At 38.5% G+C, this 12955-nt stretch overlaps 1 protein-coding gene across 1 annotated transcript in view; it reads right to left on the minus strand.

Moving 5' to 3' along the window:
• Positions 1-1457: 1457 nt before the first annotated feature.
• nlgn4xa (neuroligin 4 X-linked a) overlaps positions 1458-12955 on the minus strand; it is a 27136-nt gene continuing 15638 nt past the window's right edge. The window contains exon 5 of the mRNA XM_033978415.2: positions 1458-4053. Within this exon, the coding sequence (XP_033834306.1) occupies positions 3135-4053 (919 nt within the window). The 3' untranslated portion in view covers positions 1458-3134. The remainder of the gene's footprint in view (positions 4054-12955) is intronic.

Genomic DNA, 12955 nt, shown 5'->3' on the forward strand with positions numbered 1-12955 from the left:
TTATATTTTGGTTTCATCAGACCATGTGACATTCTCCCAATCCTCTTCTGGATCATCCAAATACTCTATCAAACTTCAGACGGACCTGGACATGTCCTGTCTTAAGCATGGGGACACGTCTGGCACTGCAGGATTTGAGTCCCTGGCAGCGTAGGGTGTTACTGACGGTGGCCTTTGTTACTCTGGTCCCAGCTCTCTGCAGGTCATTCACTAGGTCCCCCCTGTGGTTCTGGGATTTTTGCTCACTGTTCTTGTGTCATTTTGACCCCACGAGGTGAGATCCTGCTTGGAGCCCCAGATCGAGGGAGATTATCAGTGGACTTGTCTTCCATTTTCTAATAATTGCTCCCTCAGTTGATTTCTTCACACCAAGCTGCACCTGTTGCAGATTGAGTGTTCGGGGCCTGGTGTCTACAGTTTTGTTTGTGGTTCCTTTGCTCTTTGGTCTTGGCCATAGTGGAGTTTGGAGTCTGACTGTTTGAGGTTGTGGACAGGTGTCTTTTATACTGATAACAAGTTCAAACAGGGGCCATTAATACAGATAACAAGTGGAGAACAGAGGAGCCTCTTAAAGAAGAAGTTACAGGTCTGTGAGAGCCAGAAATCTGGCTTGTTTGTAGGTGAACTTTTGTAGGTAACTCATTTATTCAGGGGAAATGCTGCAGTCGACTCCGGCAAAAACATACTCCCAACAGAAAGAATCTGGAGCCCCGTGGCACCTGCGGACTGCGCTCTGAGCTCCTCTCCATACACGGAATTATACTGAATACTCAAGGTCATCAGAGCGGCAGCATGAGCGTGAGCCGGAGTTACACCCAGGGCCCAGGAACCCACAGGAGCAGCAGAAGGTCTAGGAGTCCAGGCTCACGTTTTGGGTCGAAAAAAACAGAACATGAATAAGAGTAGTGGTAGTAGAGGTTGTGGGTTAGACTCCTGATCTGAGTGGAGTGTGCATGTTCTCCCTGTGAGACTGTAGCAGAGTGGTTATCTTGTCTCCTCCCTCTCACCAAGAGGCTGTGGGTTAAAATAAAACACATATTTCAACTTTTTTAGAAAATACTGTGATATTTTTTTATTAAAAATGTTGCAGAAAAAGTTTGTACATGTGTCCAGCCAGAAATATCTTGTCTTACTTAAGGCAAAACCCGCAACAAATATATAAGACAAACTGTGGGATTTTAAATTGAAAATCCCTTTTGTAGCTCAACTGGCTTTGGCCCAATGGCAAGAAGAATATATCTTTTTAATCTCATTTACAAATGTATCTGAAAATCTTTTTCAGTGTCATTTCTTTTTTTTAGAATAGGATGCAAAATGGTTAATCTATATTTAATAATAATAATAATAATAATAATAATAATAATAATAATAATAATAAATTCATTATAGTAGTATTTACACTCATTCTCTCTTAAAACGTAAAGAGCACAGGCCTGGCACGTCACTTTACATATTGCTAGAATATGACAATTTTCAAATATTTAACAAAGTGTTGTTTGTTTGTTTTTTTCCCACAAATTATAATTTCCCTTCAAAATAAAAGAATTCCACTGCCTTTATATTTTAAATAAAAATAATAGTATATTTGCTGGTCATGTTGTAGCCGAGGCAGTGTTGAAATCGCAAGACAGGAAATGGCTCTTTCAAAATAAAACACAAAGAAAGATGGAGGTTTTAAAGAAGACATATTGTGCTTGTGTCTATACTTATAATCTCTGACACCCATGGATCATTATGTTAGAATTTGCACATTTTAAATCATAATATTCATCTAAAACGACCGTACGTCACAGTGGGCGTGTCACAGTGGGCGTGTACTGGTGGAGGTTATACGGGGGTAGATCGACAAAATGGTATCTTGAAAACAGTCGATTAAAGATTATTCAAACATGAATCACTCCAAATACAACTTCAGAGGCTCAATGAGAAGAAACGACTAAAACATGGATAAATATGTGAACAGAACAGTTTGCAGAATAGGTCTTCTTTAAAATAATTTTCTTTTTAGGTTTTGGTAAAAGCTGGACATGCAAAGTCTGGAGACGATGGTCGAAGTAGCAGCGTTGAAAATCTTTAAAAATGGGCAACAAAATAAAAAAATAAAATAATTCAGAACAAAAATGGTTCATATATTTACAATGATTTAAAATATATCAAAGTCTATAATATATCTTTTGAATATCATTTTCCACATGGTTTTGTACAAAGTTTGCTAAAGCTTCATCACAAGGTGCTCTAATAAACACTGGTCGAAAACAGGAGCAGTTCCATGTTTAATGTGTAAATATGTCCAGTGTCTTATATCTCTACTGCTTTGGAAAAAAGAAAATCACAAAAGGAATGTTTTTTAAACTTACAAAAGTGTATTCATGATGCAAAAAATGCATACTAAATTTAAAGATGCACTATTTCATTTTTCTGGAGGAGGGTCTGCCATGTGCTTGTCTCCCTGGAGATTTTATTGAGATGTTCCATAGTAATAAACTACTTGTAAATAGCCAGTGATCATATCATTATTAGATCTTTTGTCTAAGCTTGCCCAATATTTCCACTTCTTTTCAAACACTTTTTTTAAACTTACAAATAATGAAATGTAATGTAATTTCAAATGTAATGATTTTAAAGGTGCACTACATAACTTTTCTCGTGCAGGGTTTGTCATCTGCTCTCTGTCTCCAGGTGACTATGTTTAAAATAGTCAAATGTCAAAATGTCGTTAGGGTGGCAAAGGTGTTTCTTCTTCATGTGTGGTGTGCTCCTGAACACAATCTCCCAGTGTGAGAAAGGCCATAGTTCAAACACATTGTGCAGTAGCCATTTGCTAACGCTGCTGTTCATTAGCGCACCGTATCATGAAGCTTTAGTTTTTATAAATACATTTCAGGCTGGCATGAAGAGTCGTGTGCTCAGTTCAAAATGACGTCGCATGAAATAAGTTCAAGAAATTGTTGCTTTCGTTTTCCCTTATACAATATTATTTATTTATTGATGTCAAAAAGCGTTTAAAAATAGTCCTCCTCTTTCTTCATCTTGGCGTCCATTTTGTCTCCCATTCATAAACACATTCAAAAAGAAGGCATTGTCTTTTCACTAGTCTTTAGCCTTATTTTTTTACGAATTCAAACATTTCAGAGCTATACCCGCGTGGTGGAATGCCCGTGCGGTAAGTTGGTACTGTTTTGGCTTCCTCCGAACGTATTGAAATTGTGCAGTGGTTGGATGCTAGCTAGCGAATTGGGAATCATGGTTATAGTGCTAGGTGTCATTAGCGGGATATCGTCCGGTGAGCGTCGCAGAGTTAGCGTGTAATCCGGCGGGCAAGTTAGCCGTAGCGTATCGTGGCTCTGCATGGATTCGCATTCGTGATGGTGGTCGTGTTCTAGCTGCTGTTGCTTCATTTGTAGCGACATTAACTCCTCACTTTGCAGGTGTGTTACGTCGTTAGCTGTCGTTGCTACTTGCGTCGGGTTGCTAGCCGGGTTAGCCGTCGAGTTGCGTTGCGGAGTAGGGACACGTCTGTTTGTCTCATGGCGTTGCTTGTCCTTTTTGTAATACAAAGCTGCGAATGCTAAAATATTTAAAAACAAAAGAGATGCTCCGACCGCCACAGTAACGCTAAGCTCTGTGGAATAGTCGCTTTTTCGTACGATATACATGTCTTCACTGGCGTCCAGGTTTTCCACACTCCCTTTCCGCTGATCCGTGGTTTGTTTTGTGTTCGCAGATGGAACTCCAGGATGTCTCGTTGTTGACGGCCACGGATTTTTACCAGAAAACCTTTTGGTGTAGGAGTATGGCGTGGTTTCTTGTGGAGGTATTTTGGTGGTGGTGGAGACGTATTGAAAGAACTCGTTGATATTGTGCAGGTGTGGGACTAGTTCGAGCCAGAAGGCGACTTTGGTGGCTCTGTAGTGGTCCCGAACTCGTGGTTTCAGCCCGATGTGAAGGTAAAGCTGGTCTTTGGGGTTATACTTCGTCCAAGCCACCTCCTCGAAGCGGTTCGGTTTGGTGTGAATGAACTTGGTGTCCTGTGGTACCGGCTGGTTTGGATCTCTGCAACAAAAGCACAAGAAACAAAATATTATTTAGTGAATGCGCTAATATTAAAAGGAACTGTGTGTAAGATTAGAGCTAGACTTTAAAGGACCATGATTTTTCCCTGTGTATTTGAGCAGAATGTCCCCTGCCCCAAATGTCCTGTAGAAGCAGCTCTGCAGGTCTAAATAAGTCCACTGTGAAATGTCTGCATATAAGTATAAACCATTTTATTTTCCGAAACTCATGAAGTCTGTTAACATGCTAGCTGTTGTCAGCATTACCGTGATGGCAAAACTCCGCTCTTGTCTGTGAAAGTTGTGAAAAGTGCTTATAATCAGAATCAGAATCAGAAGACTTTTATTGCCAATGCTCATCATGATGTTCTGAATGCATAAGGTCAGTGAGGAAGAACTTTGGACACTTTTTGATGTTTTTAAACTCCATAGCCCTAACCTCTCTGTGTCCCAGATACGACGTAAATATGTTCCTAATATACACTGCCTGGCCAAAAACAAAGTCACCACCTGGATTTAACTAAGCAAATAGGCTGGGGCTGCTGCAGTTGTTCATGTCTAGGATCAGCATCAGTCTGTGCTCAAAGAATGAGGTCAGCTGACACCTGAATATACTGAATGACCAGGTTATTCCATCAGTGGATTTTTTCTTCCCTGATGACACGGGCAGATTCCCAGATGACAATGGCAGGATTCATCAGGCTCAAATAGTGACAGAGTGGTTCAGGAGCAGGACACATCATTTTCACACATGGATTGTCCACCACAGAGTCCAGACCTTTACCCCAGTGAGAATCTTTGGGATGTGCTGGAGAAGAGTTTGTGCAGCGTCAGACTCTACCATCATTAATGAAAGACGTGAACAATGAATGCAACACTGGATGGAAATAAATCATGTGACATTGCAGAAGCGAAATCGAAACAATGGCACAGTGAATGTGAGGAGTAATCAAAGCTAAAGGAGAACAACCAAATATGTGTGTGAGACCTTTTTTTTGGTGGTGACTTCTTTTTTGGCCAGACAGTGCAAGTTTTACTGAGAATGATTGTAATTTTGAATTACTCTTAATCACAAAAAACATTGGACTTGGTGGACGAGTTGTTTATGTTGTGTTATCCAATCAGAAAGAATGTAACTCTGTCATTTGGGTTGCCAGGTTCAATGCTGAAATCCAATTCGTTTAAACCTAAAATGCCTCTCTCTGATTAGGGAGCTGTGGAGGTTCTTTCACATGAGGCCTGTTCACACAAACCGGCCTTCTTAGATTGTACAGGAGACGACTGGTGTCTCCAGGTAGAAGTCTTCAAGAAACCCACACAAACTGACCAATACCTGCTGTTTGATTCACACCATCCACTGCAGCACAAACTCAGAGTTATCCGTCCTCTAGAACAAACACAGAGGGAAAAGTAAAGGAGGAACAACACATGGTGAAAGACCTCTCTGCTTGTGGATATCCAGAAAAGGCCTTCAATAGATCTAAGAGAGCTAAAAAAAACAGGACAACAGGGAATCTGAACCTGGAAGGGAAGGAGTAACTATTCATTACACAGCGGGTGTGTCTTCAGAGACTTTTCAGGCAGTATGAGATTCCGGTCTATTTCAAACCTACAAAACACTTTAAGACAGAAACTGCTTCACCCAAAAGACAAAACCCTGAGCCATAAACAAAGAAATGTGGTCTACTCAGTGTAGTGAAGAGAGCAATGAGTGTTACACTGGAGAAACTAAACAGCCACTGCATAAGAGAATGTACCAACATCACAGAGAGAGCAGCTCAGGACCCCAGTCTGCTGTGTCTCCATCTCAAAGAAACTAACCACTCCTTTGAAGATAGTGAGCTATAGACCCAAAGACAATAAATGGTTTGAGAGGAGAGTTAAATAAGCTATTTCTGTTAGGAAAGACAATCCTTCCTTGAACAGAAATGGGGGCCTGAGACATAATCTGTCCTCCATCTGTAACTCCATCCTCACACCCAAACAGAGAAAACAATAAGACTAGCCAGGATGCTAATAGGTGTGAAATCACTCACTAGGGATTTCAATGACTATGCTAAGTAGGACTCAGGCACAATGACCTAGTCTACAAACAGAAACTGTAAACAATGTGTTTTTAATTTCAGTGTAGTTAGACAGATATAAGTCAGTGTTCAGCAGTAGCAGTTTTTATATTAAGAAAAAATGTGTTCAGTTTGAAACATTTTTCATAAGCAGATAATCCAGCATTAGTTTGATTTATTAGTTCATTAAGCTGTTTTATATGAAAATCATATTTAAATAATTTTGTGAGTAGAATTGTAGGATTAAAAAATGACTGTATCATAAGCTTGTGATAGGTCAAAAAATAAACAGATAAATAAATAAATACTACAGACAAATGTACTGTTTAATGCAGAGGTTACCTCACCTAACAATTGAACTAAAGCCACATAAGTCCTGTGATTTTTACAGAAACAATTTGATGTTTGTAAAGAATTGAATTATTATTTATATGAAAGAATGACATTTTATAAAGAACTTGTCCTGATGCTGATGCTTTTGAAAAGCAAAGTAAAACAGATATAGGTGTGTAGATATGAAACATGCTCTATCCTCTGCTTTAAATAAGAGAATGAGCCTGTCCACCTGGAGATCATCTGGTACCTCACCTGTTTAAACACAGTGACATCAGGTGAGTCAGGACTTTCAAAATGGAATGCTTCATTTGCTTCACAAGGAAGACAGAAATGCCATCGTGTGCAGCAGAGGATGGTTTTAGTTCATAAATTATTTCATTTATTGTTTGATATCTGAGGGTGAAAAGACCTCATTTGAGGATAGCTGGATTGGCTGTACTCCGATGGATCTCCATAATGGTGCGTTCACACCGGGGCGTCAGGAGCGTCAAGTTTACATGCAAAGGTGTGTCTTCACACTTCAGAGTGGAGTGAATCTGGTGTTGACGTGGCGTGTCTTGACCATTCAGGCATCCAAAAGTTGAAAAAGCTGAACTTTTTTGGCGTTTCAACGCACAGCGTCAACCAATCCGAGACTACGCTCCAGTGACAATGCAACGCCATTATCCAGAAAAAGTAGAAAGACATTAACCACAAACTAGCAGCAACTTAATCATGCTGGGCACACTGGCTAGCTTAGAGGCTAGTTATGGACCCAGACACACCGCCGCCGAGCTGATTACCTCCGTTGATGGGTTTTATGCAATAAATACACCAAAGCCGCTCTCTCAACCTGGTCTGCAGTGTTCACAAACAAAACATTCAAAGGCACTTGCAGACCACAACGAATGCTCTGGCATCCAGGGCGTCCACGATGCACTTCAGAGGCGTCTTCTCTCAAATGCAAAGGCGTCCAACTAGAGTTGACATATTCTTTACCAGTTCCAAACCAGAATTAACAAAAAAAAAAAAGAAAAATGTCTTGGACACTCGGGTGAAGAGAGGGGCTGAGCTGTCAACTGATCACCACCTGGTGGTGAGTTGGATCCGCTGGTGGAGGAGGAAGCCGGACAGACCTGGCAGGCCCAAGCGCATCGTGAGGGTCTGCTGGGAACGTCTGGCGGAGCCCTCTGTCAGGGGGGTCTTCAACTCCCACCTCCGTGAGAGCTTCTCCCTGATCCCGGGGGAGGTTGGGGACATGGACTCCGAGTGGGCCATGTTCTCCACCTCTATTGTCGATGCGGCTGCTCGTAGTTGTGGTCGTAAGGTCTGTGGTGCTTGTCGCAGCGGCAATCCCCGAACCCGGTGGTGGACACCGGAAGTAAGGGATGCCGTCAAGCTGAAGAAGGAGTCCTATCGAGCCCGTGGGACTCCTGAGGCAGCTGAAGAGTACCGGCGGGCCAAGCGTATATATATATATATATATATATATATATATATATATATATATATATACTACCTTAAAGTATTTTATTTGATTTTTAAGCATATCTTTTTTTAACTTCGTGCATGCCCTTATTTGTATTTGTATTTATTCAGTGTGTTTTATGTTTTATGTTGGACTTTATCACCAAAATAAGTTCCTAGTTTGTGAACTGTGTTCACAAACGATGGCAATAAAAGGATTCTGATTCTGATTCTTTGTTTTAGTGGTGTTTCAGTCCTGGTCTGGTCTCGTTTTAGTCCTTCTTTATTCCTGTGTTTGAGGTCTTGGTACATTGCACACACAGATGCATTTAAAACAGGGTCACTACAGAGAAAGAACCGAGATAAACACGTTTAGACCTCGGTCAAATCCTGCACATTTCAATAGGACTCAGTACATCTCAGTACATGTCAGTGAGAAGATGTGATGGTGGAGTGTTTCTAGGCCTATAATGTGTCTCTATAGAATATTCAGTGTATTATTTCTATTCATTTGACCTACACTAAGTAAAATGTATTGAACCAATGCAGCATTTCAAACAGTGAGAGAAACGAGGCTACGGTTTGTTCTGAAAACATTCAGAAGATAAAGAGCTCTGTAGGACACACTGGATCTACAGGGACACACAAAAACTGCACTGGACTCTCTCTCCTGTCTCTATCTTCTCCTCTTTATATCTCTTCCCTCCCTCTTTCTCTCACTTCCTCCTTTGTTCGTTCTCACCTATCTTTTTCTCTCTCCCTCTCTTCTCTCATCTTTCCCTTTATTTTTTATCCTCTCCTTCAGCCGCACTCCTTCCACTTTCCCTCTCTTCTCCTCCTCCGTCTCTCCTCTCTCTCCTCCCTCCTCTTCAGTCCTGCTCTCTCCTTTATCTCTCCCTCCATCTCGCTCCTCTCTCCATGTTCCTTTCTCTCCTATTTCCCTCTCTCCTTTTCTCCCCTTCCCCCATCTTCCTCTCTTCCTCTGCCTTCTCTCTCCTCCCCTCTCTCTCTTCATCCATCCATCATTGAGACAGTTTACATTTTTCTCTCTTGGGTCTGAAAAGTTTAAGTTGGACGACTTTAAAGTGGATCAAATGGGACAGAAGATAAACTCATGTCTCAAACAAGATCCAACGACATCCAAAATCACAGTAATGATCCGATACCGATTCCCATGAGATTTGTATTCAGATGACACCAAATCTTCTATTTTGCTTTGCCTGGAATGTTCCACAGTATGGCATTAACCTGATCAATCTCCATGTGAAGAGGTCAGCTCACATATATATAAAAATGCATGTTATTATGTGTAATGCTGTACTGTGGAACATTCCAGGCAAAGCAATAACATCTCCATGGAGACAAGCAGAGGTAAGTACAAGAAAAAAAGAAAAAAAAAACATACCAAATGTGAAATTACAGATTAGAGAGTGAAGAAACCTTTGCATTGTTGTCATAGTGGTTGGAACTGTGAAAAGTCCTCAAAATGGTGCCTTTATACTGAAACCCATGAATAGGAGGATGGGAGGGCATCTGACACACAGGGATAAGAGTATATATTAAATGTCTCTGTTAAATGTTCATGTTAATATTGTGACACTCTGGCCTCATGAAACATTTATAAACCAAACGCCTAGTGACAGATTTAGTTCTGAATGAGACAAGAGTTTTAGACATCTTCTGCACTTGAGAGATACAAAATACTACTACTACAACTACTACTACTATTACTTCTTCTACTACTGCTAGTAATACCACTACTACAAGTGCTACTACTCCTCCTCCTAGCCCTGATCTGACCTCTCCTCGCAGACAGACTCACACTGTGCGCTCATGAACAGAACATACACAGGCCAAACTGGAGGGGCCAAGTAGTACTCCTAGTAGTAGTAGAAACAGTAGTAGCAGCAGCAGCAGAAGCAGCAGTATTTGTAGTAGTAATACAGAACCTGTAACAAAGGGCAGCCCTGGTGGAATCCAACATGCATGGGCGACAGTCACTCAGTTGGTGTGAGTGTTTGTCCACTGATCCGAAGGTTTGCGGTTCAAATCCCGCTCTCGACATAACCATCATTGGTTGAGCGGTCAGATCTACTGATCCATAGGTTGGCGGTGTGATTCTAGCTCACAGAGATGAATGCTGTCGTTGTGTCCTTGGGCAAGACACTTAACCCACCTCTCCCTCAGTGTCTGCGTACACTGGTGTATGAATGTGTGTATGAATGGGTGAGTGGTTCCTTGTTGTAAAGAGCTTTGAGTGCCTTGAAGGTGGAAAAGCGCTATAGAAAAATCCTGTTCAGGGACTACAGACGGAAACTAGGTTTGGCTATAATCTGGTGCAAAGCATCTAGTAATGTTTTTTTGCACACTGTCCCTTCAAATAAACTAATAAACTAAACTAAAATGTGACCATTCACCATTGGGAACAGGTCTGACTTTCTACTGGCAATGAACACAGCTCTTGCTCCGGTCATACAGGGACTGGACAGCCCTTAGCAAAGGGCCCCTAGGTCTGCTAGGTCTGTCTGGTTTCCTCCTCTGCCAGCGGATCCAACTAATCACCAGGTGGTGATCGGTTGACAGCTCTGCCCCTCCCTTCACCCAAGTGTCCAAGACACGTGACCGGAGATCAGATGACACGACAACGTTGATGATTGATCTCCGACTTAGGGCGTCCTGGTGCCAGATGCACCGATGGACACCCTTTTGCTCAGACATGGTGCTTGTTATGAACAAACTGTGACTATTACAGAAGTCTAATAACAGAACAGCACTTGGGTTCAGGTCAGGGAGGCTGCTCTTCCCGATCACACCCCTCCAAGTGTCACTGTCGTTACATGGAGGATGAAATCCCCCAGTAGAACATGGGAGTCCCTGGTCGGTGCAGGGACATGACCCTCTCGTTCACCAGGATGAACTCTAACATGTGATGGCTGAGCTGTGGGACAATAAGCGCTCCGCTATAAATAAATAAATAAATAAAAATAAATAAGCGTACAGCTCGCCGTCTCTCTGCGTGAGCAACACCAGACAAATTGTAGAGTCCAGCCCCTCTCGAGGAGTTGGGTTCCAGAGCCCAAGCTGTGCGTGGAGATGAGGCCGACTATATCTATTCAGAAACACTCAGTCTCCCGCACAAGCTCAGGCTCCTTAACCAACATCACACAGGTGAGTGCATGGTCCCATGTCACATAAGTGTAAATGTGTAAATGTATAAATGTGTAAATGTATAAATGTGTAAATGTGTAAATGTGTAAATGTGTAAATGTATAAATGTGTAAATGTGTAAATGTATAAATGTGTAAATGTGTAAATGTGTAAATGTATAAATGTATAAATGTGTTAATGTGTAAATGTATATATGTGTAAATGTATAAATATGTAAATGTGTAAATGTATAAATGTATAAATGTATAAATGTATAAATGTGTAAATGTATAAATATGTAAATGTATAAATGTGTAAAGGTGTAAATGTGTAAATGTGTAAATGTGTAAATGTATAAATATGTAAATGTGTAAATGTATAAATGTGTAAATGTATAAATGTGTAAATGTGTAAATGTGTAAATGTATAAATATGTAAATGTATAAATGTGTAAATGTGTAAATGTGTAAATGTATAAATATGTAAATGTATAAATGTATAAATGTGTAAATGTGTAAATGTATAAATATGTAAATGTATAAATGTGTAAATGTATAAATGTATAAATGTGTAAATGTATAAAAGTGTAAATGTATAAATGTGTAAATGTGTAAATGTATAAATATGTAAATGTGTAAATGTATAAATGTGTAAATGTATAAATGTGTAAATGTGTAAATGTATAAATATGTAAATGTGTAAATGTATAAATGTGTAAATGTGTAAATGTGTAAATGTATAAATGTGTAAATGTATAAATGTATAAATGTGTAAATGTATAAATGTGTAAATGTGTAAATGTATAAATGTGTAAATGTATAAATGTATAAATGTGTAAATGTATAAATGTATAAATGTATAAATGTGTAAATGTATAAATGTGTAAATGTATAAATGTGTAAATGTGTAAATGTATAAATGTGTAAATGTATAAATGTGTAAATGTATAAATGTGTAAATGTATAAATGTGTAAATGTATAAATATGTAAATGTGTAAATGTATAAATATGTAAATGTGTAAATGTATAAATATGTAAATGTGTAAATGTATAAATGTGTAAATGTAAATGTAAATGTATAAATGTATAAATGTGTAAATGTATAAATGTGTAAATGTGTAAATGTATAAATATGTAAATGTGTAAATGTATAAATGTGTAAATGTGTAAATGTATAAATGTATAAATGTGTAAATGTATAAATGTGTAAATGTATAAATGTGTAAATGTGTAAATGTATAAATGTGTAAATGTATAAATGTGTAAATGTGTAAATGTATAAATGTGTAAATGTATAAATGTGTAAATGTATAAATGTGTAAATGTGTAAATGTGTAAATGTATAAATGTGTAAATGTGTAAATGTATGAATGTGTAAATGTGTAAATGTATAAATGTATAAATGTGTTAATGTATATATGTGTAAATGTATAAATATGTAAATGTGTAAATGTATAAATGTATAAATGTGTAAATGTATAAATATGTAAATGTATAAATGTGTAAATGTGTAAATGTATAAATGTGTAAATGTGTAAATGTATAAATGTGTAAATGTATATATGTGTAAATGTATAAATATGTAAATGTGTAAATGTATAAATGTATAAATGTGTAAATGTATAAATATGTAAATGTATAAATGTGTAAATGTGTAAATGTGTAAATGTATAAATGTGTAAATGTATAAATGTGTAAATGTGTAAATGTGTAAATGTATAAATATGTAAATGTATAAATGTGTAAATGTGTAAATGTGTAAATGTATAAATGTGTAAATGTGTAAATGTATAAATATGTAAATGTATAAATGTGTAAATGTATAAATGTGTAAATGTGTAAATGTATAAATATGTAAATGTGTAAATGTATAAATGTGTAAATGTGTAAATGTATAAATGTATAAATGTA

Source organism: Periophthalmus magnuspinnatus, chromosome 2 (assembly GCF_009829125.3).
Source record: "Periophthalmus magnuspinnatus isolate fPerMag1 chromosome 2, fPerMag1.2.pri, whole genome shotgun sequence".
NCBI lineage: Eukaryota > Metazoa > Chordata > Actinopteri > Gobiiformes > Gobiidae > Periophthalmus > Periophthalmus magnuspinnatus.